The 27464-nt window shown below is 46.1% G+C and overlaps 1 protein-coding gene across 1 annotated transcript in view; it reads right to left on the bottom strand.

The window, feature by feature from the left end:
* The window catches only part of ATP6V0D1 (ATPase H+ transporting V0 subunit d1), a 76908-nt gene that overhangs the window by 16881 nt on the left and 32563 nt on the right, over positions 1-27464 (bottom strand). The window contains exon 2 of the mRNA XM_039503298.1: positions 25176-25347. Coding sequence (XP_039359232.1) covers positions 25176-25347 — 172 coding nt within the window. The remainder of the gene's footprint in view (positions 1-25175; positions 25348-27464) is intronic.

Below are 27464 nucleotides of genomic sequence, written 5' to 3'. Positions count from 1 at the left end.
AGACCCACAGGCATGGGAACGGTAACACTTCTACAGCTACTTGTGAACACAGAAACGACTCCGGAACCGCGCTCGCTGATCCAGCTGTGCTAGAAACCAACTGGCGTCGTGCAATGCAGAGCTGGGCCGCTGGGCCATCCTTCACACACTGCTCGAGGAGGAGCACACCCCCGCACTACTTTCCCACTCTCCATTTTGAAAGTATCCCTTCACCCGCTCCACTTTCCTGCACCAGTTTCTGATGAGGACAGAAATTCATCACACGACGTTGTACACCAGTCTGCCTATTACTACTGGTCCCAGGTGAAATCAGCCTGGGGACCAGCTTCATATGGGCGCAGCGTGTACCCACAGGTCCCTGGATGTGTGCACAAAAACAATGAGGAGTCTGGTGGCACCTTAAAAGCCAACAGATTTATTTGGGCATAAGCTTTCATGGATAAAAACCCACTTCTTCAGATGCATGGAGTGAAAATTACAGATACAGGCATAAATATATATTGGCACGTGAAGAGAAGGGAGTTACCTAACGAGTGAAGAACCAATGTTGACAAGGCCAATTTAGTCAGGGTGGATGTGGTCCACTCCCCACAAACAAGGCAATGCTCTCAGTATCTGACAGCTCCCGTCCACCACTATAATACTAGCGCAGGTATCACCCATTGGGGTGAAAGTGGTGCAACAGGAAACGGAACTCGTCTTTTATTTGTCTGCAGCTCTCCCAGAGGAGCACATAAACCCAGATAAGGCAAGACACGTCTGTATGGGACCTGATGTAACGGTCCAGAAGAGGCCAACCGTCCAGTGGCAGCTCCGAGTACATGCCTTAGCGATAGAGTTGGCTAAATATGAGCTGCAGGGCCACTTTCTAGCAAGCCCAGGTTGTGTTTATTCCAGCTCTCTCCCGCTCATTCCAGATCAAACAAACAGGAGGCTCAGCTCTTAGCGTTTCCCTTTCCAGGTGACAATCAGAGCTCTGACTAAACAAGAGAATTAAGCCAGAACGCACTGACCCAGTGTTTGGGATGTGGTCAGAAAAGCCTCTCCCCAGCCATGCCCAGATGCACCTGCTTTCCTGTGCAGGGGTCTGGTCAGAATGCAGCTGCCTGCTTGTCTGCCAGTTACAGCACAGGGAGTGAAGCAGCAATACCCGCCTTCGCCTCTGCTACAGTCTCTTCTACCAGCCCTATGGGGTTTGGTTGGTTTGATTTATTACAAAGGAACAGGGTAGCAGTGAAGGTTTCCCTGTGATCCCCAAATGCCCATCGAATGGGGTGTACACATTTATCTGCCTGATCTCCCTCCCCACAACTTTCTCGGAGCCGTGAGTGCTTCAGCACCTGCGTACTTGTCATTTTTAGGTCATGCTCAATCTCTTGGGAGCAAGAGGATTTCCAGCTGGCAATGCCACTAGTCTGGGGAGAGCCAGACATATGTACAACCAGACTGTCCGATGTCACAGAATTCCGCAGCAGCTTCACAGAGCGAATCAGGGCTCACACCTCCACGCCTCGAGAAAGGTGCCACCAGAAGATAATCACTTTGCCTGTTTTATTACGTGAAGAACAATGGGAGCAGCACGCTAGAGTCATATGGGACTGCTCCCTCCAGCACTCCCTTTAACAAGTCAGGTTATGCTGCACCTCGTAAGAGGAACCCTTCAGGAACATCAAGATTCCCAGCCAGCAAGGATAAGACAGGGGCTTGGAGGGAAGACGCCCATCTTCCCACGTGTGCTGGGAAGTGGGCCACTGGGTTGAGGGATCCCCCAGGAACTGTGAGGTGAACCAGGAAAGCCACTGCAGAAGACGGGGCAGGTGGTGACAGCTGTTAAGACAGAAACTCATCCCCAGTGAAATGGTAACAGGCACCAGAAGTTAATTAGGGAGTGTAAAGACTAGTGTAAACACCAAGAAAGCTGAACCGAGAGCTAGCAAAGGAGGTTTAGGGAGACCTAAATAAGAACGGGGAGCAGGCAAGCAGCAAGAAATGGGAGATACACATTAGACAATAGCTAAACTCTGATGTCATCCTGCAGCGTATCTGGCAATGGGAAATCTGTACAGGGGATAGGGTTGTGGTGGGGACTGAAGAACAGGAATCAGGACCTGACTGACACACTTCGCTTAAATCGCTTCCCTTTCTGAAGTCAGGATTAAACCTTCGGCGAGGGCATAATGAGATTTCCAGTGGCACAGAACAGGAGTCTGCCTGTCTGCGGCTGTGAAAGCAGTTGTCAGTAGACTAGGAGCTTGGCGAGAGGGGCTGGATAGTCAGTCACTGGCACAGTCAGAGGAATACACCCCGTACCTTGTAGCGCACAAGATGCCAGCTGTAGATCACCTGCATCCACAGACCTGTAATTAGTCTCAATACAGAAATATTTTCTTGGAGTTCCTTGAGAACAGACTGAAATTCTCAGACACCAACGTTAGCAGAACAAGAAAAGGGCCCAAACTGCAGAAACCGTGGAGACTCACAGCAACAACTGGAAGGGCTCGTTCCAGATCCTGCCCTTGGCATGAGGGAGACCTTTGTTCTCGAAAGACACGGTCTCTTGTTCAGCCCAGCAAACGCTCCCCCCTCCGGCCCCCCGAGTTGTGTGTGTGGAGGAGAGGAAGGTAGGATGCAAAAGGCCAGCATATCCGATGGCAAACCACCCCAGGGCCTGCTAACATTCTTGTACAGTAATGTAGGACAAGTACCCGAGCTTGAATTATACATAAATACAATTCAATTCAGCCCGCAAATGAAAGGTCAATGATGAGATGTTACACACGGAATAATTCAAACAATTCAGGCTCATGGGGCCACGGCACTGTTTCTCTTGCAAGTCAGCAGGACCTTTATCACCAGGGCTGGTGTTAACACAGGTGCTAGGTGGAAGCCAAGGGTTTTAATTGACATTTGTACTTACAGGTTTCAATGCTGCTGCAACAACATGCGGTTTAAAAGGTGCAGCACGCTAAGCATGCTGATAGTTACATACAATAGTCCTGGCATGAACTGAAGCATGCATGTCGCTGCATGTCAGTTCTCAGAATGGTAAACACTTCTACAGCAGCCTTTGCCCAAAAGCTGTAAGAAGAGCAGAACCTTGCTCCTACAGCCGCAAAAAACCACAGACCTCTGCCTCTTGCACTCCAGATTTCCCACTGCTGGTAGCAGGAGGGACTTTTATCCTTTGTTGCCTCGGTCATTGGAGTGCCGCACAATCACATAGTGGGTACATTTCAGTAATGAATTCAGATGGATTTTCACCCGTCCCATCCTGGGAAACATTTGAACTAGATGAGGCTTTTTAACCTTTTCTAAATGGTTCGGCATGCACTGGGAGGAAACTGAACAGGAAACCCTGCGGAATTTAGGAGCTTCACATGGTCTTTGACACCCCCAGCCAGACTCTGAAAGCCAGCTACTCATCCTCCAGCCTTCTTTGCTCCATAACTTTAGAAACAAGGCAAAGTTGGGAAGGAGAGCAAGAACAAAGACCAGAGGACCTGCTGCAGATTTACCAGGGATGATGAATTTGATGGGGACGAGTATGTAGAACTGGGACCTAACTTACCCCCATCCTAGTTCTATAGCAGATTTTGCAAACTAAGAAGTCTGCAAGGAGCAGACCTATGCCTGAGGGCAAGAATCAATGTATAAGAACAGCCATATTGGGTCAGACCAATGGTCGAGCTAACCCAGTATCCTGCCTTCTGACTAGCCAATGCCACATGCTTCAAGGAGAATGAACAGAACAGGGCAATTTATCGAGTGATCCATCCCGTCGTCTAGTCCCAGCATCTGGCAGTCAAAGGCTTCAGTACACCCAGAGCATGGGGTTGCATCCTTGACCATCCTGGCTAATAGCCTGAACTTATCTAATTCTTTTTTGAACACCATTATACTTTTGGTCTTCCCAACATCCCCTGGCAATGAGTTCCCCAGGTTGACTGTGCATCGTGTGAAGTACTTCTTCCTTATATATGTTTTAAACCTTCTGCCTATTAATTTCAGAACCCCTGGTTCTTTTATTACAAGAAGGTGTAAACAACACTTCCTTATTCACTGTCTTCACAGCATTCATATTTATTAACTTCTATCATATCCCCCCTTGGTCGGCTCTTTTCCAAGCTGACAAGTTCCAGTCTTTTTTAATCTCACCTCATATGGAAGTTGTTCCATACACCTCATCATTTCTGTCATCCTTCTCTGTACTTTTTCCAATTCTAGTATACCACTGATGACCAGAACTACACGCAGAATTCAAGGTGTGGGAGTACCATGGATTTATACAGTGGCATTATGACATGTTCTGTCTTTATTATCTATCCCTTTCCTAATGGTTCCCAACATGGATAGCTTTTTTTGGCTGCCACTGCACACTGAGTGGATGTTTTCAGAGAACTATCCACAATGACGCCAAGATCTTTCTTGAGTGGTAACAGCTAATTTAGATCCCATTGTTTTATATGTATAGTTGGGATTATGTTTTCCAATGTGCATTACATTGCATTTATCAACATTGAATTTCATCTGCCATTTCCTTGCCCAGTCACCTAGTTTTGTAAGATCCCTTTGTAACTCTTCCCAGGCTGTTTTGGACTTACCTATGTTGAATAATTTTCTATTGTCTGTAAACTTTGCTACTTCACTATTTACTTTTTCCAGATCATTTATGAATATGTTGAACAGTATTGGTCCCAGTATAGGTCCCTCAGGGACCCTGCTATTTACCTCTCTCCTTTCTGAAAACTGACCATTTATTCCTACCCTTTTCTTATCTTTTAACCAGTTTCTGATCCACGAGAGGACCTTCCCTCTTATCACAATTGCTTACTTTGCTTAAGAGCTTTTGGCGAGGGACCTTGTCAAAGGCTTTCTGAAAGTCCAAGTACACTATATCCACTGGATCCCCCTTGTCCACATGTTTGTTGACCCCCTCAAAGAACTAATAGATTAGCGAGGCATGATTTTCCCCTCTACAAAAGCCATGTTGACTCTTCTCCAATATACTGTGTTCATCTACGTGTGTGAGAATTTTGTTCTTTACTATTGTTTCAACCAATTTGCCTGATACTGAAGTTAGGCTTACTGGCCTGTAATTGCCAGGATCAGCTCTGGATGCTTTCTAAAAAATTGGCATCACATTTACTATCTGACAGTCATCTGGTACAGAGGCTGATTTAAGTGACGGGTTACATACCACAGTTAGTGGTTCTGCAATGTCCTTCAGAACTCGAGTGAATACCATGTGGTGGTCCTAGTGACCTATTACTGTTTAGTTTATCAATTTGTACCAAGACCTCCTCTACTGACCTCTCAATCTGGGACAGTATCTCATCTAGAAAAAATGTCTCAGGGGTGGGCATCTCCCTCACATCCTCTGCAGTGAAGACAGAAGCAGAGAACTCATTTAGCTTCTTTGCAAGGGTCTTGTCCGAGTGCTCCTTTAGCACCTTGATCATCCAGTGGCCCCACTGATTGCTTGGCAGACTTCCTGCCTCTGATGCACTCAACTGTTTTTTGCTGTTGCTTTGTGTCTTTTGCTAGGTACTCTTCACATTCTTTTTTGGCCTGCCTAATTTGTACTTTTGCACTTGACTTACCAGAGTTTATGCTCCCGTTTTCCTCAATAGGATTTGACGTCCAGTTTTTAAAGGATGCCTTTTGCCTCTAACCACCTTTTACTCAGTCATTTAGTCAAGGGCATATTTTGGGTCTTAATATATTTTTTATTTGGGATATACATTTAATTTAAGCCTCTATTATATGTTTTTTAAAAAAAGTTTCCATGCAGCTTGCAGGCATTTCACTCGTGTGACTGTTCCTTTTAATCTGTTTAACTACCTTCCTCATTTTTGCATAGTTCCCCCTTTTGTAGTTAATGCTACTGTTGTGGGCTTCTTTGGTGGTCCCACCCCCCCAAAACAAGAATGTTAAATTTAATTACTTCATGGTTGCTATTACCAAGTGGTACAGCTATCTTCACCTCTTGGACCAGATCCCCTGTTCTGTTTAGGATTAAATCAAGAATTACGTCTCCCCCGGGGGTTCCAGGACTAGCTGCTCCAGGAAACAGTCATTCTTGGTGTCTAGAAATGTTATCTCTGCATCTTGTCCTGAGGGGACACGGCAATACGGAGATAGCTGACATCCTGTCCTGAGGGGACCCAGTCAATACGGAGATAGCTGACATCCCTAATATTAGAGTTTTCTATTTTTACAGCTGCTCTAATCTCCCTGAGCATTTCACAGCCACTATCACCATCCTGGTCAGGTGATCAGTAGTGTATTTCTACTGCTATCTTCTTATTCAAACATGGAATTTCTATCCAGAGATTCTATGGTCCAGTTTGAGCCATTTTTTCCCTATATTTGACTCTGCTTTCTTTCACATGTAGTGCCACTCCCCTACGAGTGTCACCTACTCGGTCATTCCTATATATTTGTACCCTAAATTACCATGTCCCAATGATTGTCATCATTTCCCACGTTTCTGTGATGCTATTATATAAATATCCTCATTTAATACCAGGCACTCAAGTTCACCCATCTTAGTATTTAGACTTGTAGCATTTATAGACAAGCACTTATAAAATGTGTCAATATTTAGTTGTCTGGTAGAGGAGACCACAGCGTAAGGGACAGATGGTTTGGGAAAGCCAGCTGGATGCAGTGAAGACAAGTCACAGTGTCTCCTAGTCTATGCGAAAAGTAGTAGGTTTTGTAGTGGTGCTCACAAAAGCCACAGATCACAAGGCTATAGCTAGTTTTTCAGACTCGCAGACCACAAACAGCTTTGATCATAAGGGGACATATTTTTAAATGTTCTTGGCTGGCAAAGCTCTCCTGTTGCAATGAATGCTAACAGCAGAACGCTAACTGGTGAGCCTCATCTCCACTTCACTTTGACCTTCTGGGCAGGAAGCCAAGAATCTACAGAAACAAAACAAAAATGTATCAACGTTCCAGCCAAGGGAGCAACTTCTCACCTTGGAGAGACCTGGTATGTGGAGTTTCAGGAACCTCAGCTCCTCCACCAAGGCTAGGTCCACCTGAGAAAAGACCTAGCTAAAAGCAAGTAATGCACAGAAGGAAGGTGGTCCAGCCACATGCAATACTGACTGCAACTCCTTCCTATCGCCCCAGTCCAGCGAACACACCCTCTCTCGAGATGGCAGACAGACAGCTGGCTAGCCAGCTAAGCAAGCTAACAAACTGCCGTTCTGCCTGCTGGAACTGGCCCAGCCAAACACAAATTCTGTGTGTACTGTCACAGCAGTGGCTCAGCCGTCTGTGCCCCATTCAGCACCGCACAGCGTGCCCCCACACTGTACCCATCCACGTACACAATATCATCGCAGAGGGAGCACGAAGACCAAACGGCCTTGGAAAGCAGCTTCACTTCTGGTTTCGGAGCAATCCCTTAATGAACCCAGGAGCTCCGTTTTGCAGGTTCAACCTGTTCTCTGTACACTACCATCATCTCAACATACCGAGAGGAAGCAGAGGAAGCTGCTACCAGGGTGAACTTCAATGCCCCATTACTACCCCCTCCCTTTTCACCCCCATTCTCCACCTCTCCCTGCACCAGCAGGGTACAGTCTTGCCCCGCTCTGGCCCAGAAGGAATGTTCTTTTCCCTCCTTGCATCATGGCTCGTGTCACAACAGCCGCAGCCTTCAGCTGACAGCAGGAACCCGGCCTGCTACAGAGCTCTGTTCACTACCTAGAGGTCACACAAGCTTTGACCGACCTGGTACTGACACAGCACCTCCCCTTGGAGGAGGCTGTCTGCTTGGTAATGCTCCAACTCTCCGCTCTCCAGGCTCTGACCCCCCCACCCCCAACACACGGATGGGGCACAGCACAGAGAAGCCAGCAAGTAAGCTCGTACTTTTCCACCAGCCATCAGAACCAGTGCGTTCCGCAATGGTCAACTCCCAGCCGAGACCCATTCATGGCTCCTTTTCTCATATCCCATCAATCCATACCTCACCCGCTCGCTGACAAACGCCGGCCTCTGCCCCAGGGGCAGGCACTGGTTTGTGACAGAGTGCTGCTATTTTCACTACACTAGCTAATCCGCCAGGAGTACAACACTGTCATGTTTCAGTCAATCCACAGGCACCAATGCAAATACCCAGACGTATCCCCAGGAGACATCTGAGGTAGAGCCTTTTGGACTGGTACTGCGTCCCAGCTTCCGTAACCTTGTAACTTTGTATCTTCCAAAGAGCACAATAAAATCAGCAAGGTAAATTATGTTGTGGCCAGAGAGGACAGAGACCCAAAGGGTCCCAGCTATGTAAGTGTGGACAGGAAAACAAATGGTGGGAGAATGCAAGGTAACAGAACTTGGAGAGACCATTGGGGCACCAAGCTATTTAGAAACCTGGAAAGCAGTGATGCTGAAACAGACATGGGGAGGGGCAGCAGATTAGACAGGCTTGTAATGACAGACAGCAGCCGAAGGAAAAGACCTAGCGTGGTTCACAGCAGAAGCAACACATGAAAAGGGAGAGAATCATCCTGGTCTCTTGGTCTCTGAGACTGCACCTAATAAACAAAGATGTCAGTAAGTCAGAGATCACTAAGCAAGAAGCAAAGGTATGTGGGTATTGGGCTGAAGAAACTAGCTGAGAGAGTAAAGAGAATGAAACTGCACCTCTGCCGAACAGCAGTTAGGCTGAGGAAAAGCAGCAATAACTGTGTACAAATATTGAAAGACGCAAGTGTCCGAAAGAGAAGGATTATTTGAGATGAGCAGAGTGATGAAAAGAGCTAAAACCAAGCAGGAAGAAAACATGGTGACAATCAGAAAAAGGAGCGTGTTTGACTGTACAGTCTCCCAAGGGAACCAGACAGAGCCCCATGGCTTGGGACATTTACAAATAGACTGAAAAAGGCACTGGAGAACGTAATATTGCATTGGCCCCATGGAGGAGACTACATGTGACCAAAGAGATCCCAGCACTTATTGCTAGGCTTGGCAGAGTTTGATTTATTTTACTTTGCCAAAGTATTGATGATTATTATGTTTTTAGATTTTTATCTATTTCAATTTTCACAGTAGCAGGAAATGATGGGTGGGTCAGACAATTTAATGACAGCAGAGAGTCAAAAAGATTCAAAGATTCAAAAAGTTAAAGTTTTGTAAACATTAAAACACTGTCAACATCACATCAAAGCATGCAAAGGAAATATCCTTAAGTCATAGAATCATTGATTAAGGTCAGAAGGGACCATTATGATCATCTAGTCTGACCTCCTGCACAACGCAGGCCGCAGAATCTCACCCACCCAAACCTGTGTCTGAGCTATTGAAGTCCTCAACTCATGGTCTGCAAATCATACCTATTTTTACTATTCATTCACTAGCCCATTTGTCCAAGTCTAAATCACCAGATTTTGACCGAGTTTGCAAGCAGCATTTTTCTTATTTGGCCCATCGATGGAAACCCCTTTTTGATGTGTACGGTGAAATCAACTCAAAACGTAACCCTTCCAAGCCCACTTAGGGCTCAGTCTCAAACTCATCAGGTAATACAGTTTCATCCCCAGTCAAAAAACTGCTCTCTGTCCCAGGATACCAGGGAACGTATAAAAAACATTGCACGTGGCTACAGAGCATGACTAAGGACGGAACATTGGATGACCTGCGTGTCTCACGAATCTTCTGAGAACTTGGCACCACTATACTGGAACAGCTGCCATGTGCCACAGTCCCAAGCACTGTCCTCCAGGAAGGCGTGACGAGGACAAACGACTAACAGATCCAACAAAAGCTGGAGGCTGTGCTCAACTGGGGCATAGGAAGGTTAGGGCTGCTGTTAAGGCACATGATGCAGTCAGGAGCAGAGTCTACAGTCTCTTAACTACCAACTTCTCCTTGTTGAAGGACACCATGAACAAGTCACTAACCAGCTCAGCACCTAGCAGGAGACAACCTGCCTCACGGGAGTGAGTTTGTTGTCCGGGAGACTCCCAAATGTGAATCCATGACCACCCTAGCAAGCAACGGAAACCCCAAACCTCCAAACCTCGGCGACCGTACACCCGTAGCCTTGTAAGGGAGCCGATCCCCTTACTGCACACTGCACAGTCTGCATGCTGAAGGATGGGAACATTTATCTATAATTACATATTCACACCAGATCATAAAGCATATGCACAAGGGTCAGAGTGAGACTGACCAAGCAACTCAACTTTCAGACCAGGAAATGCCAGTGTTTTACCCTGCAACCTGAACTTTCTTTTACGACTACACATACATGCTTCTGGGCATAAAAACATGACCTCGGAGCCCAAGCTCCCGCCTGCAGGTCTGCAAATGATCAGAGATTCCCCACTTTCCAGGGAGGACACCACACCCCAGATGCTGTAGCCTTGGAAAGGGCTAAAGAAGGCTCAAGGCATGACGTTTTAGTGTCTAGAAAGGCTATTTTAGTGCTTTTATGCAGCTCCTGTATAACCGGCACAGCCAACTCATGGGAACTAAGGCCCTTGGCTCAACAGATAGAGGGATACAAGAAAGGATCAGTACAATTACAATTGTACAATAGCTTTCCTGTGGCTTGTACAAGATAGCACTGTTCTTCCTGCATAAGAACATCTGTAAGATTCAGCCTCTCTTATCCATCCACACTCTCATCCAAGCTCTCAACATCTCGCGTCTCAATTACTGCAGCATCTCTAGCCTTGACAAATGCCATCGTGCCCTGCTCAGATCCATTCAAAATGCTGCTGCAGAGATCACTTTCTTAGCCCATCACTTTGACCATGTCACCCCTCTCTTTGCATCCCCCTCCACTGGCTCCCTCTTCTCTACCACATCAAACATAAGCTGATGGTCTTTGTTCTCAAGGCCCTTCACAATCTGTCCTCACTCGATCATCTCTCATCCACTGTCAAACTGTCAATGCTCATCTCTGATGGCCCATATCACACGTCTCCATCACCCACTTGTTACATCTGTAAACAAGCACCATCGTGCTTTCTCCCAAGCTGCCCCTACACCAGGGAGGCGCTCCCGTAAACATCCTTCCTTCTCAACCCTCCGTAAGTCTCCTTTGCTGTGGCATCTACAAAAACATGACAACAGTTAGGCTACTGGTGAGAGAGACCATGGCACATCCGACTCCTTGTTCTCCATCCGTTGTCTCATCTTACACTCATCAGCTCCTTGGGGCAGGGACAGTTTTTGTTGTGCTTGTACAGGGCCTAGCACAGCAGGGTCCCGGTCCATGACAGGGCCTGCCAGGCATAACACTAATACACATGTGAAGATGTGCAGTCTGCTGCTCGTTTGGGTGACGGATGATGGCACTGGAAGACATCATCACTTGCATACACCTAAGTTCAACCACAAGTGATGGGGCTCAACGCAGAAAAGCTGGATGAGGTTCTCCAGCTAGCGTCAGGCAGGTCAGAAGAGATGGTCAGAATGGGCTCTTCTACCTGGCGCTGTGAGGACACACTGCACTGGCAAAGGCAGCCAAATGTGAACACTCTGCTCAAAGAGCTGTTGGCAGAAGTTCTGCCGGTAAGACTTTCAGTCTATACTCGCACTGAACCGGGATATCCTAAAGTGGTCCAGGCAGAGCAAGGTATTTGCCCTGCTCCAAGCTGGCACCCTCATGCAGGCCCTCTGGATGTTTGGACATTTTACAAGCATGCATGGACAGCGTTTTACAAGTGTAAAAGATGCTTGAATTGGTGCTGTAAACCCACAGAGCAGCTAGTGTGATGAAGCTTTAAAGGAGCAGAAAAGACGAAAGGAAGGTTGTCGAAGAGCCTGATCTCCTGGCATTAGAAATTGATCTTGTAGAGAAAAGTTGGACACAGCATTGCCCTATACCAGGGCCAGACGCTGAGGTGAGCAGGCAGTCCGGGGAGAGCAGCACACCTTTGGGCTCTCAGAGGGCTTGCAGTTAACATGCCAAGCCCCGCTCTCGGTACTGTAATAGCTCATTACCATGGCACAGTGTTGTTTGCTAAAGAAATAACTTGAACTATCCTTTGCTCTGTATTTACCAACTACCGCAGGTAATGCTCTCTAAGCTTACTTTGAACTGAATTATGTTATTTTATTGGCCACTGTACCTTGGTGAAAAAACAAACATCACCAACCCTGTGAGTTTCTAAGAAATAAGCCGCGCAGGTGTATTGACTGAAGGATCAGGCCAATTCTCCATTTGTGCACTGAAAGTTGAGAAGTGTAAACTCTCCTCTCACCCTGCACTTGTCACACAGCCCTCCCCCTTGGAAGGGAAGTGAACCCTCAGCAGATTCCATGGCCCTTTTCTAAAGAACTAACAGCCACTGTACTAGCAAACTGGAATGCCTGCTCTCTTACCCATCGGGACAAATAGCTCCTTTAGTCATCGTTCAGTTCTAGAGGCAGCTGGGTTCGACAGCGGTTTCCAGCACATACCATGGAAGCTCATTCCTAATGTCCATGAAAACAGTTTCCTTTGGACAGATGTGGAAGGATTGGCGTCTCTGTCATTCAGGATGGCATTGTCAGAGACCTGCTGCTAGAAGCCTTTTCAAACCATTGGCTGTATGCAAATGGTTCTCAGACAGTGTTGTTACTTCTTCCTTCAAAGACCTTGGATTATCTTCCACAGTTCTCCTGAACAACCCCTCTTCATCCAGCTAAACCAGTCTTTTCAGTTCTGCCCAAGTGGCTTGTAAAGATTTTATTCCAAGATCTGCAGAGCTCCTGGAATGTTCGTTTCATCCCTAAACAAAGATTCAAATCCCTCTTCTAACAAGTTCTGCTTTTCAGTTAATATCTTTGTTCGTATATTATGGGAAAGAGCAATCAGGAGTTCCCAGCCTCCTCTCTTGGTATCACTTACTAGCTTAGACACCATCCTGTCCCCTCACACAGAAGCCTTCCAGGCATCTCATTTACCTATTGCTACTCTCTCCCTTTCTGGGGTTCGGTGACTGGAGCCAAACAGCCTTCCAGGTGAGGTTATAGAATGGCACAGCAATGCTCTCTGTATTCTCCACCCCATTTCTCACACACAGCGAGACTGCTGGCTCGTTGTGAACACTGTGCGGCAACGCCAGGTCCCTTCCCTGGGTGTTCCTTAGAACCCAGGGAGGGGAGCCCCTTTAACTGAGCCTCAGTCCTCTCCAGAATCAACTAACCTAAATGATTGTATGATTTGACAATTTAACCACCTTACTGCCCACCCCTTTTCAGATCTTTACTATATTAAGCGTGGCTCCTAGGTGAACGATAATGCCCCATGCCAAAGAAAGGGGGCTGTGGGATCAGCCAGAGCAAGGAGATTCCACACCACCTCCAACTCCTGGGTCTACCAAGGAAGCAGGGATAGACATATATCTCTGGACAGCAGGAAGGCACTGACAGAAGAGACACAATGGGAGTGCCGAGCAAAGACGGCAGTTCCACTGACGGAGGACCCAAAGTAAGGAACCTGTCTGTTACAGGGAGTTTGACCGCACCGGGTGACACTGCTTTGATGAAGACATTAAGCTATGCAATTGCAGAAGGCAGTTCCTGAGAGTTAACCTTAGGGTCTGTAGCATCAGTGGTATCTGAGGGAATCCCCCAATGACAGCCCTATGTTACAGTGACACGCTAAGTGCAATCCACTTCAGAAAAGCTTTTAGCCCAACAGACAACCTGGTCAGATTAAAACCGACTATTTGGGAGCTATCCCAAACAAACAACAAAGAAAAAGAGTCTATCCAAAATGTATACTAGATAGATTCATGGAGGACGGGTCCATCAATGGCTATTAGCCAGGATGGGCAGGAATGGTGTCCCTAGCCTCTGTTTGCCAGAAGCTGGGATTGGGTGACAGGGCATGGATCACTTGATGATAACCTGTCTGTTCATTCCCTTTGGGGCACCTGCCATTGGCCACTGTCAGAGGACAGGAAACTGGGCTTGATGGACCTTTGGTCTGACCCAGTCTGGGCGTTATGTATAAAGGAACATTAAAACAAACAAGACAGTTTGTTCTGTCAGGCTAATAAAAAGAACAAAGCCTTTATGTAAAGTCAGTGCGGCAGAACATTGAGAACCACCTAAAAATCACTTCCAGCCCACAAGTCCATATATTTGTTGAATTCAGGAAGTGGTTTTGCTGCTTCAAGTACACTTAATACCTGTGGTAGCTGCCCTAAAACATGACTCTATAAATACTCTGAGCCAGTCAGCTATTTGTGTGGGAGCTCGGATTTTGACAGCCAGCTTGTGCCTATGAGTCTGAAAGTTGTTACAAAAGTCATAAAAGAATCAGGAAGAGACACTCCTTGCAATAAGAGATTCATTATTGGCCACAGATAAAAGTGGCTGGTGTGAAGCATGCAGCACCCTTTCCCTTACACTGGGTTAACAGGTCACTGGCACTGATGAAGTAGCTTAATATCATCTGATAAGAAAAATCCTCTGCAAGATCACGTTGCTGTTCCATTCCTGAGAAGCTTCTCTCCACTCCCAGTGCTCTGCACAGCGCAGAGTCCACACAGGAGACCCGTGGCAATTTCCCTGGCTGGCTTTGCAGCACACAAACGACGCACAGCTCTGCTGGCTATGCTTACATGTGAATATGCAACCCAACTTTGCTGGTTGTCTCCTATAGAAATCAAAGCTCTGAAATGAGGAACTTGGTTGACATCTTGGCTCCTAAGGCACCATGGGACCTATTGCCCATCAGGGCAAAACTCGTCTAGGCAAGAGACAGAGCTTTCTTGGGGTGGGGGGAGCAGTCTGGGGAACGAACCACCCCAGGAACTAAAGGACCATCCCAAACCTCCCCACCTTCTACTGTAAGTGCCAGGCTCGCAGAGCAGTATGAACATTTAAAAAATCCCCCAAGCAAAACCCTACCAAACCAAAACCTTCCAGTGCACACACAATTCTCCCTCTAGGGAAGGAGCCACATGTGTGACAGGTGAGAGTCACCTCACTTAATGCACAACTGGAAGACCATCCAATATCCTGACGACAAGGGCAGGCTAAAACCCCATATAAAACACGAGGCCAGCTCAGGGGAGCAGCATTCACATCCCAACTCATTCCCTAGCTCCCCAGCTGGCAGGGGCTGGGAATATTACTAAGGCAGCACTTTCTACCAACGCCAAAGGCCAGCATGAGGGCACCAAAAGTAAACTAACAAGAAAGACAGACAGGCCAAGAAAGATGGTTTTACGCTCTTCAGTTCAATTTGCAATCAACTGTAAAATGTTTTCACTGTAGAGATGTTTGTTTTAGTGCCGCCATTCCCTGGCAAAGCAACTAGTAAAAAAACCAACGACAGGGCAAAGGAACACACTGTACTGTCTTTGGCAAATAAAATCTGGAATGATCAGGACTGCACCAGGCTAAGTTCAGAAAGGACAAGGCACAAAATAAGTTACACTTCGCAAGGGACATAAAAGGCAATAAGAAAAGGTTATATAAACACTTCAGGAACAAGAGACCGATGACGGAAGTATAGGTAAACTACTTAGCAAGGAAGGAGAGCTAATAACTCAGGATATCACAAAGGCGGAGGTGTTTAGTGCCTGTTTTGCTTGTCTTCACTATAAACATTCATGGTGACCACATACTTAAAAACAATATTAACGGGGGCAGGGAGGGAGGAATGAAAGCCAGAAGAGGGAAAGAACAGGTCTCAGAACAGTTATCTATTATCTTCGAGAACTCGTGTAAGATAGGTGAGGTCCCAGAGGACTGAAGGGAAAACCTGTCTTTAAAAAAAAAAGGAACACAAGATCCAGAGAATTACAGATCAATCAGCCTAACTTCATTACCTAGAAAGATACTGTACTAAATTAAACAATTAATTTGTAAGCACCTAGAAGATAATTGGGTTATAAAGAATAGCCAACATGGATCCGTCAAGAACAAATCACACCAAACCAACCTAATTTCCTTCTGCGACAGGGTTACTGACTTAGTGGATGGGGGAAGCAGTAGATGTGATATAGCTTGATTTTAGTACGGCTTTTGACACAATCTCAACATGACATCCTCATAAGCAAGCTAGGGAAACGTGGTCTAGACGAAATCACTATAAGATGGGTGCACAACTGGTTGAAAAAGTAGTTAATGGTTCACTGTCAAACTGGGAGGGCGTATCTAGTGGCATCCCACAGAAGGCAGTCCTGGTTCCGATCCTATTCAATATTTTCATTAAGGACTTGGATAACTGAGTGGAGAGAATATGCTTACAAAATTTGCGGGTGACATCAAAGGGAGAGGTGCTGCAAGCACTTTGGAGGACAGGATTAGAATTCAAACAGCCTTGGAAAACTGGTGAACTGGGCTGAAATCAACAAGATTAAATTCAATATTGACAAGTGCATCTTACTAACTTCGGAAGGAAACTACAAAATGAGGAGTAAGTGACCAATCGATAGTACTGCTGAAAAGGATCTGGGGGTTAGAGTAGGTAGCAAATTGAATACAAGTCAACAATGTGATGCAGCTCTGAAAAGCCACAAATATTTTGGGGTGTATTAACAGGAGTGTCTTAAGTGGGACACAGGAGGTAATAATTATCCCACTCCACCTGGCACGGCAGAGGCATTAGCTGGAGTACCGGCTCACACTCTAGGCACCACACCTTAGGAAAGATGTGGACAGACTGGAGGGAGTCCGGGGATGGTCTAGGTGTAAGCAGTCCTGGCTCAGTGGAGGGGCTGGACTAGATGACCTCTAAAGGGCCCTTCCAGCCCCACATCTCTATGATTCTCTGGTTGCCCCAGGCCATGGAGAAAGCCACCCCCATGCTCAGCGCTAGTCACAGTACAGAAGCTGGCTGTCACCGCCAGAGGTGCACACACATGGGGTCAGCGTACTGCCACCTGCACCTGACTGGGAGCTACAGGACACAGGCCTGTCCCAGTGCGGCCTGAGTCCCCCCGAGGGGGGACACTGCAGTCCCCCTCTGGCAGTGAGATGCATGCACAGCTGCAGGGCACAACAGGCCCAAGGGAGGAATGTTTTCCAGGTCACTCACACTGCCAGATTTGACAAGTCCGTCTGATGCTGAGATTTCTCTGTTGACCTAAGTGGGACTTAGGGACAGAAAAATACCAGTGCAAGTTACCCCACTGCCACCTTGGGGGGTGGGGGAGAGGAAGGAGCTCACCATCGCGTGTGCTTAAAGGTGAAAGGCAAATCACAGTGCCCTTCAGCCAGGGTCACACGCTGGAGACCTCATGCTGCCAGCAGTACAACCTCCTTCCAGTGTCTGCAAATTCCAGGTGAGTTTTCTAACTGGAGTAATACTATTCCCACCTTGGGGCGATTCAGCATGAGACCTCATTCTCATGTACAGATGACCAATGATTTTTAGCAGAGTGATCAATGGTCACCTAGGTATGATAAAATTTTAGCCTTAATCACGGTTATATTTAGTAAAAGTCATGAACAGGTCACGGGCAACAAATAAAATTCAGAGCCCATGACCTGTCCATTACTTTACTAAAAATAACCGGGGGAGGGGAAGGGGTGGCAGGGCTAAGTAGGTGCGAGGAATGGAGTCCTGGGGGGAAGGGGGGCACCATGGCAGGGCCAGCTCCAGTGGCTGCAGCAGGGGGCACAGCTATGGCGGGGGGCGCACAGCCCCGGCTCCAGATCTGGCCGCACCCGCGGGACAGGGATGTGCAGCCCTGACTGCAGGCCCACCAAGCCCTGGCCACAGGGGGGCGGGGAAGAGAGAAGAGAGGAGACACAAGGTCCTAGGAACCTGCAAGGGGGCGCCCGGCATGTGGCCCCAGCTGCAGCCCCCGGAGAAAACCATGGGGCTGGGGCACATGGCCCCAGCTGGAGCCCCCACTAAGCCCGGGATGCAGGGTTAGGGCGCACAGCCCCGACTGCAGCCTCTGGGGGAAGCCGTGGGGGTGGGGCTGGGGCTGCAGGGTCCTGGTTCCGGCCAGCCCTAGTTGCAGGGCAGGGGAACACAGTCCTGCCTCCTCCTCCTGAAGCCCTAGAAGTCTCCGAGGTCTGGTAAAGTCACGGAATCCGTGACCTCTGACTAAATCATAGCCTTAGGTATGAGTGACTAAGACACGGTTATATTTGTTGTGTGTCAACAGAATCCCAGCCAGTAACACATATATACACACACCCCACTCCACTGTGAAGCAGTTCCGGTTGCTATACCTGAGACACTCACAGAAGCAGGTAAGTGTACATTTAATCCATCTCACAGGACGTCCCCCTACTCCTCCACCTCGTTCCATTGTCATGGCCCTAGCTGTGCACGGCAACCTCAAGCCGGATACATTCAAATGAGAATAAGGCAATGGGGGTGTCAATCACTGGAACAAACTACCAAGGGAAGTGGTGGATTCTGCATCTCAGGAGACCTTCAAATCCAGATGGGATGCCTTTCTGGAAGATACTTTAGTCAAAGGCAAAGTTACTGGGCTCAGTACAGGGATAAGTGGGCGAAATTCTCTAGCCTGTGATAGACAGGAGGTCAGATGATCCCCTCTGGCCTTAAACTATGAATCTATTAACTCTGCCCACATCAACCACCCTTCATTGCATGACTTTCCCCCAGCACCAGTAGTGGTGGATGTTTGGTGCTGTAGTTGGTTGTGTTGGGAGAGGGTAGCTTGGTAGCAGTTACAGCAGTGCTGGAAAGCTGGGACCTCTAGCGGGCCAGGGAGAAGGTTATGGCATTTGGTCTATGGTGTACAGTAGGGTCTGAATGGACACTGAAGGACGTACTGTTTGTTAGGTGGCTTATCTACATGTCCCTGCTTCTGTGGATTTGTAACAGGTACATTGTACAGCCCTAACTATGTCACAACCAAGTCTGTCCTTTAGTTTCCTGGGGATTTTTTTATTGCTTAAGTTAACTGAATCTCTTATCCCCATCCTGGTGGAGGACAGTCCTTCAGCAACTGTGCACAGACCCTCCTCTGCTGTAGGAAAAAATCTGACCGATACAGTGGCTGATGAAGGTGGTTTCACAGGGCTGGCCCTCAGTCCGCTTTAGGGGCACAGCTCATAAGCTTCTGGTCATGACCAACAGCTAAAATATTATCCCAAATACCGGTTTTTGAGACCGCTACCCATTGCGCCAGATCTTCTCAAGAGCCACCTCTGCCGTGCTGTGCGTAGACCATGTTTTTTTAAAAAGACAGTCAACAATGAAAGATTGGACTGTCAAGAACAAATTTCAGCCAGAGCCCACTTTAAATGGCTTCCTTTTAGAAGGATGTGAAAAGAAAAACCTGTACCGACAATTGAAAGAGTGTGAACGAACAGTGGGGTTTTTCAGACTGAAAGGCCACATGCTAAAAGAAAAGCTAGAATCAATGCACCATTTTAAGCTTAGCTTGGAACCCTACACCTCTGCAGTTGCTACTACGTGCCTTTGATTTTTTAAAACAGCCAATTTCCCAAACCAAAAATGGAAAGAAAAGTTTAATCAGAAGTGTGGGGAAAAAAAATCAGGAGTTGTGGATTTTTAGGCATCTCACAAAGTGTTCTTACACAATTCCTCATTCACAAAAAATGTTCCCCCCCCGTCCCCCCAAAAAAGCACACGCTGTAAGGAGTACAGAGAACTTGAATGATTAATAACTATTAATTCCCTCTGGCCCTTAAAAATTAGAAAAGCTCTCCACCCCTGTTTATCCCAAAATAGGACCTACCTAGTAAGTAAAAACAATCAGAAAATAATTCGCATCATGAGACACTTTGTCTAAGGGCCGCAGATCAGCCAAGATTAGGATTTCCACTTCCCAAGAACAGAAAAATGGCTGAGTAACTGCTTTGGCAAGAGTCTCTCAGAATTTGTATATGGATAAAATCTTTCACCCTCCCAACCTAATTAAGAAGAACTCCAAACAAGTTGCCAAACACTATGCTTTGTAATGCAAAGTGGCCCACTATGAATGGATCAAGAGATGGGTGGGGAAGCTGCGAGAAATAACTTGTGAGGGCTTGGCTACACTTACAAATTTGCAGCGCTGCAGCAGGGTGTGAAAACACACCCTCTGCAGCGCTGCAAATTGCGGCGCTACAAAGCGCCAGTGTAGTCAAAGCCCCAGCGCTGGGAGCCGCGCTCCCAGCGCTGTCCGTTATTCCCCACAGGGAGGTGGAGTATGGACAGCGCTGGGAGAGTTTTCTCCCAGCGCTGGCGCTTTGACTACACTTAGCGCTTCAAAGCGCTGCCACGGCAGCGCTTTGAAATGCAAGTGTAGCCAAAGCCTGAGATTGGAGGTCATATAGGCACTGCTTGTTAACCCAAGAAATGCAAACCACATGTTTTCACCCCAAGTGACAAAACAATACATTTGTTTGCCTTATAAATAGCATACACCATGTTTTCTCCAGTCATGTCCTCCACCTCAAATCAGAAGCTGCACATTTGTCTGCCCTGTGACTCAGATAAACTCTAAGTGAATGTTTATTGTTCTATTGTAAGCCCTAAATAATGTGAGATGCTCCTATATTGTCGAAGAATGTATGAAATACAAATGATTGCTGCAGTCCTGGAGACACTGGCATTGTATAGCACAAAAAGGAAAGTTAAAGAATCACAAACCAGGGTATAAGTTTGATTTATTAAAAGAAATTGCTTGATTCCAATTAACAACACGAGCTAATACCGAAATACAATCCTTAAAATGAATCAAATATCAAAAGCCTCCAATGAGACAAGGATTGAAGAAATTTGTTATACACCAACGCTGTCTTCTGGATGCCAACAGAAGCAGCGAGATGAAATGTGAGCACCCGGTTGGAAAATAGCCAACAGAAATCAGCTGGTGGTCCCCTCCCAAGAGCTGTGGAGTGTGGGACCCCAGAGCTCACTGGACCTCCATGGACAGCCTCGCCCCTTGTCCAGCGCCCCATGACCAAGCATGGACTGAACCCACTAAGCTGCAGAATCCCAGTGTGCCATATGAAAAAAGGGCTCTACCCTCATCCCAGGGTTAACTGGATCAGAAGGAGCTGGGAGGGGTTGCAAGTGCTTTGGAGGATAGGATTAAAATTCAAAATGATCTGGACAAACTGGAGGAATGGTCTGAAGTCAATAGGATGAATTTCAATAAGGACAAATGCAAAGTGCTCCACTTAGGAAGGAACAAATCAGTGGCACACGTGCAGAATGGGCAATGACTGCCTAGGAAGGAGGACCGCGGAAAGGGATCTGGGGGATTATAGTGGATCTCAGCTAAATATGAGTCAGTGTAACACTGTTGCGCAAAGAAAACAAAACAAAAAAACCACATCATTCTGGGCTGTATTAGCAGGAGTGTTGTAAGCAAGACACAAGAAATAATTCTTCAGCTCTACTCCGCGCTGATTAGGCCTCAACTGGAGCAGTGTGTCCAGTTCTGGGCACCACATTTCAGGAAAGAAAAATTGGAGACAGTCCAGAGAAGAGCAACAAAAACAATTAAGGCTCTAGAAAACATGACCTATGAGGGAAGATTGAAAAATTGGGTTTGTTTAGTTTGAAGAAGACAGACAGAGGGGACATAACAGTTTTCAAGTATGTAAAATGTTGTTGGCGGGAGAAAAATTTTTCTCAGCCTCTGGGGATAGGACAAGCAGCAATGGGCTTAAATTGCAGCAATGGCAGTTTAAGCTGGACATTAGGAAAAAATGTCCTACCTGTCAGAGGGGTTAAGCCCTGGAATAAGTTGCGTAGAGAGGTTGTGAAATCTCCATCATTGGAGATTTTAAGAGCATGTTAAATACCTGCCAGAGATGATCTAGATAATACTTAGTCCTGCCTTGAGTGCAGGGGGCTGGACTAGACGACCTCTCAAGGTCCCTTCCAGTCCTACGATTCTATGATTTCAAAGACTGTATTTCCTCTTTTGTTCTTTAACATCTATAACTGAGGGCTACCTTGCTGAGTCCACATTCTTTAATGAGACCTCACATAACCACATTTTAGATGTTAACTAGTGCTAGATGCATTCCCTCCTTTATAAATCCAAGCAAATTGGCCTAGAGAGATTTGAGCCATAACTTTAAGCAATTGCTTTTGATATTCTAAATGTGTCCCTTTTGGACCAATGCATTCAAATAGCAGGGCCCATATATTCCCACAAGTGCCTTAAAGACAAGTACATCCTTACTCCTTGGAGAAATACTGGAAGTGTGATAAGTGTGTTAGGTACTAAAGAACTGATGGTTCATTATTATAACTACAATAAGAAATCTTGGTGATTTGCAGTGTTCCTTGGCATAACTGCTGAGCCGCAGTCACAGTCTGGGACAACTGATTGCAAGCCAGTATTGGTGTGATCAGTACACACCTAGAACATTGGTTGTGTCTACACTTTACTGGTGAAGTATTGATGTGGTTCTGGGTGCATTAATAAATTGATTGGTTAAGAATAATGAAGTGTTTCGATTTCAGAAATACTGTTCAAGTTAAAAGTTGATCTGAAAAGAACCTAGTGTTAAAGGTAGTAAGCAAATGCTCCCTGGACTCAATAAGAAGGGGTTATCCTATTAGATTCATTGTACTATTGGCTATAACACTATCAAATTGGCAAACCTAGTTTGTTAGATTTCCGCTTTAAAATTTAACTGGCATCTTGGCAAATGTATAAAATTGACACACACCTTTCATACTTACAAAGCACCACAGAAAATGGAAACTAGGATCAGCTGATAACTTTATAATTTATATTCTTTGTCAAGAAGCGCAGACAGTTAATAAAGGAAGCTACAAAGGTTTCTGCAGGAAATATTTGGCCTGTAGGGTAAAAAAAACAAAACAAAAGAATAAAAAGAATCTTAACACTGGTATGGGTCCATCCCTAGTTACAGATAGTAAGTTGTCAGTAAAAGCAGAGAAGACAGAAGTGCTCAATAAATATTTATTACCGGTATTTGGAAAGCTGGATGATGCATCATAATGAGAAGGTACTTTCTATTTCAGCAGTAAAGAGGATTATAAACAGCATCTATTCAATTTAGATTATTGAAAATTAGCAAGCACAGAAAACTTGCACACATGGGTTTTAACCATTTACCGAGGAGCTCTATGGATCTTGATCATTTTTAATAAATCTTCAAAAACTTGGGGGCAGGGAAAAATCCACTATTGTCCCAATATTTTAAAGGGACAAACGGGATAAGCCAAGCAGTTATTGATCAGACATCGAACCCAAGTGAAAACAATGAAGGGGGTGATACAGGACTATCAAAGAATGGAAATATGATCTATACCAATCAATAGGATTGTATGGAAAATGGATCTTGTCAAATGAACTTGGTATCTGAAGAGATTACAAGTTTGGTTTATTAAGGTAATGAAATATACTTTGATTTAGCACAGAAAGACTGATTAAAAACTAGCACTACATAAAATCAGTAGCACAGTGGGTCTCAAACTTTTTTACCGGTGACCCCTTTCACATCACAAGCCTCTGAGTACGACCCCCACAATAAATTAAACACACTTTTTTATACATTTAACACCATTATAAATGCTGGTAGCAAGTGGGGTTTGGGGTGGAGATTGACAGCTCGCAACCCCCCATGTAATGACCTCGTGACCCCGAGGGGTCCGAACCTCCAGTTTGAGAACCCCTGGTGTAGCACATATTCAAGGGATTATAAACTGGCTGACATGTCTCAAAGTAATTGTCAATGGAGGGTGTTTCAAGGGGAATCTTCCAGGGATCTGTCTTGGCCAATCTCAATTCAAAAGCTCTATCAAATACGCTGTATCAATAATTTTTTTCCTGCTTGTAGACAGACTGGTTGGGTGATAAATAATGACTGATCACATCTGGACTGCATGGTAAGAGGAGTACAGAAATGGGTATTTTATTACAGCTAAATGCAGACTTGTAAATCTAGGAACAAAGAATCTAGGACACACTTACTGGTTGAGGGGGCTGCATGCTGGAAAGCAGGGACTCTGAAAAGGACTTGAATCACAGTATTAGCCAACCGAACATCAGCTTCTAGCATGATGCTGTGCTAAGCAGCTGCCGTGACCCATGATGCATACACAGAGAAGGAGCAGGGAGAAGGTATTACCTGTGCATATAGCACTGCTGAGACTGCTAACTGGACACTGTGTCCGGTGCTGGTGCCCAAAGCTGGAAAGGGTTCAGAGAAGAGCCCTGGGCAGATTCAAACACAGGGGCGTTGTGGGCAAAGCGACGGGTTAGGAAAATGACATCTGCAGCACCATTCTGAATGGATATGAGCGAGGCAAGAGTGCATGTGTCAAAGCCAGAGGAGGAGGATGCTGGCAAGAGGAGAACCTGGACAAGAGTTTTAGCTGTGTGGACGGATAGGAAAGGCCAGATCTCAGACATTATGCAGAAATAATCGGCAAGATTTAGAGACACTGACTCGGAGCTCTCCTTTAGCATCCAGGCAAAGATGGCACCCAGGTTACAGGCCTGGGTGCACAGGTGTTGTCCCCAGAGATGGAAAAAGGCAGTAGAGAGGGGAGGGGGAAGATTAGGAGCTCTCGCTTTGCCAGGTGGAGCTTGAGGTAACAGCTAGACATCCACAAGGAGATATCAAAGATTGTAGAATAGATCGTAATGGCCTCTTTTGGTCTTAAAACCTACAAATCACTTGCAAAAAACACCACTTCAGCCCACTCACTTTCCAGCAAAGATTTCCTCCAGGTTTGCTGTACCTTTCACTTCATCTACATGTGAGGAGGGGACCAGTACAACTAGGAGTGGATAGAGAATAAAAGGGGGGGGGCAGGGACGGGTCACCACTCACAGACACCTGCAACAAGTCTTGAACTATTTAAGGCTTTGCAGCTGGCCTCTGATTAACCTTAGTGCAAGTGAACAGTCAGACTTGTACGCTGCCTTATCGTCTGTTAAGCGTCAGAGCCACCTATGCACACAAGGCTGCTTTTTCGGTGTGACCACACTAGCATGGCAGCTCCTGGGGTTTTTTAAACTGGAAGATCTCAATGCCCATGGAAAGCTTTGAAAAGAAAGATGAAGTCAGTCTGCACTGAAGCAGATCTTGGCAGTTGTGTTAGCAGGGGAGACACCTGGAGAACCTTTGGAGTGGAAGCCTTTGGAATACACATCTGCCCACGGCACTGGGCAGCCAGAGGACACTGCCAGCAGGATCCCAGGGCAATTTCATCACAAACTTGCGAGCCTACAGCTGTTATGCCCATCAGGTGTAGAGCAGCTCATACTCACGTGATGAAGTCCAGGAAACTCGCCAATGGCTCATACGCGTGGTTCCTCATGTGACGAAACTCCACCACCATCTTCTCCTTCAGCTTGTCATCTATGACAGACACAGTAAGGGGGGAGGCTTCGTTGGCCAGGAAGTTCCCATAATCCGTGCTCTGGAGGTGCAGCTTCAAATCTGAAAAGCAGAAACCACTATTCAGGATATTTTTGTTTTGAACTATTACAGAAAGAAAAAGCTCCAGCAAACACTGTGCTTTGATCTGAGTATTCCCCACTTACGCTGGCACACAGTGACACCTGCTGCTCAGAGAGGTACCTCTGCTTTTCTATTGCATAATTCAGCTCATTGTAATTCCTACCAAGTGCAAATCTAAGCCCGCGAAGAAGCCAGCCATTTATCTTAGTCCCAACTTTGTTTTCCTCAAGCAATGCCCTCCCCCTCTACCCTAGAAAAAAACGGAGAGGTCTCAAACCTGCCCTCTCTCTCCTTAACCATTTAAATTTGCACCCCCCACGTTTATAGTCCTGTGTGCTGATAATCTGCCTGTGTTTGAGGGCTACTATCATTCTTAGAGATGTATCTACAAGCACATTTGAAAACCAAGTGCTTTATTGTGCCCAGCAGTGCTTTGGCCTCAGGCTTCATTGCAGGGACCCTTCTCTGTGAGTTTTTAATAGGGAGAAGTCAGGATCTCATGTGGCTCAGATACAGTTATGATGAAAAGGATACATCTGTAAAGAGGCGTGTTTGCTCTGTGCATGGTGCCTTGTACAGATCAAGACACCAATTTCGGAAACCAGGGGAACCCAGACTACCACCTTGGGAATTTCAGAATCTGCTGAAGTGGCAGCAAAGTCAGTTTAGTTTTGCAAGCAGGTGCTGGTCATCAGCTGGATCTGAGTAACACTGCACTATGTTAAAGTCAAGTCTTATGTCAAGGGGCAGAGAAGGAGCTGGTGAAGAGGAACAGAATGCGTTTCCTTGGGGAGGGAACGCCTAGTACGAGAGAGTCAAGAAAATCTGAATGATAAAGCAAGTGCAGAAGTCGACTCCCCAACTCCAGACACCAGTTCTGTTCCTCAGCTCCCCCTGCAATGCCAGCTGACCCATTGCAAGCTGCATTGCCAGCAATCGGATAACCCCAATGTGACAATCTCTCCTTTGTCAAGATAAACACTTTTGGCTCAGGTAAGATTTTTGATGCATCTCCATGGGACTCAAATTTTAAGTAATTTAGAATAATTTGTTTCTCAAAGGGTTACTAGCTGCTCTAGTACAGTGTGTTCTTCTGCCTTTAGCTTCATCTTGTCAGAGCAGTAGCGAGGCAATGCCATTCTCCCAGGGATTAAGGGGTTGGAGGTGGAAAGGGATAGGCAGGGAAGTTTAGTTGAACCAGATGTGAACATGCTATCCAAAAACCTCTTCCTGGTTTCTTGGAATCCAAAGTGTTTGAGATACTCTTGCCCTACCACTGAATTGTGTAACAACGCAGCTTTACACCAAGAATAAGAGTAGCTACCAAGGTTGGGTGCATACCCATCACCACTGGAAAGACTCAGAAATGAGCTGGGTATGTCTAAGGGCCTGATTTTTCTAAACTGTGCCCTTAACCTGTATGCATAGTTACAGCCAGCTGCACATGCAGTTACTCAACTACACAACATTCAGAGTAAAGTTATCACTAGACAGCGTTCAATGGAGCATACATCAAGCGGATTAAAAAACCAGCTGATGGAGCTCAAAGTAATTTTAAAAGGCGAATACTAATCCACTGAGGGCATTTCCAGTGGGGGTCTGGCAGGGATCTGTGCTTGTCCCAATGCTATTCCACATCATTGATAAAGATACTGAAGAAAATATGAAGTCACTGCTAGTAAATTTTACGGATTGCACATTAGTGGAGCACTAAATATGGACAGGTCATTTCTACAGACCAATCTGGATGGCTTAGTAAAATGGGTTCATTTGAATATTTTAAACAAACCAGGATGCAAAATTTAAAAATAGAGACTGTAGATCTTGCATACAGGAAGGGAGACTATATCCTGGAAAGCAAAGACTCAAAGGGACTTGGGTGTTATGGTGGAAACCATAACATACAGAATGGGAAGAGACTGTCTAGGAAGGTGTACGGCAGAAAGGGATCTAGGGGTTATAGTGGACCACAAGCTAAATATGAGTCAACAGTGTGATGCTGTTGCAAAAAATCAAATGTGATTCTGGGATGCATTAACAGGTGTGTTGTGAGCAAGACACGAGAAGTCATTCTTCCGCTCTACTCTGCGCTGGTT

The sequence above is a fragment of the Mauremys reevesii genome, linkage group 16 (assembly GCF_016161935.1).
Source record: "Mauremys reevesii isolate NIE-2019 linkage group 16, ASM1616193v1, whole genome shotgun sequence".
Classification (NCBI taxonomy): domain Eukaryota; kingdom Metazoa; phylum Chordata; order Testudines; family Geoemydidae; genus Mauremys; species Mauremys reevesii.
The sequence above is the reverse complement of the archived record's forward strand: the minus strand, read 5'-3'. Positions and strand labels throughout refer to the sequence as shown.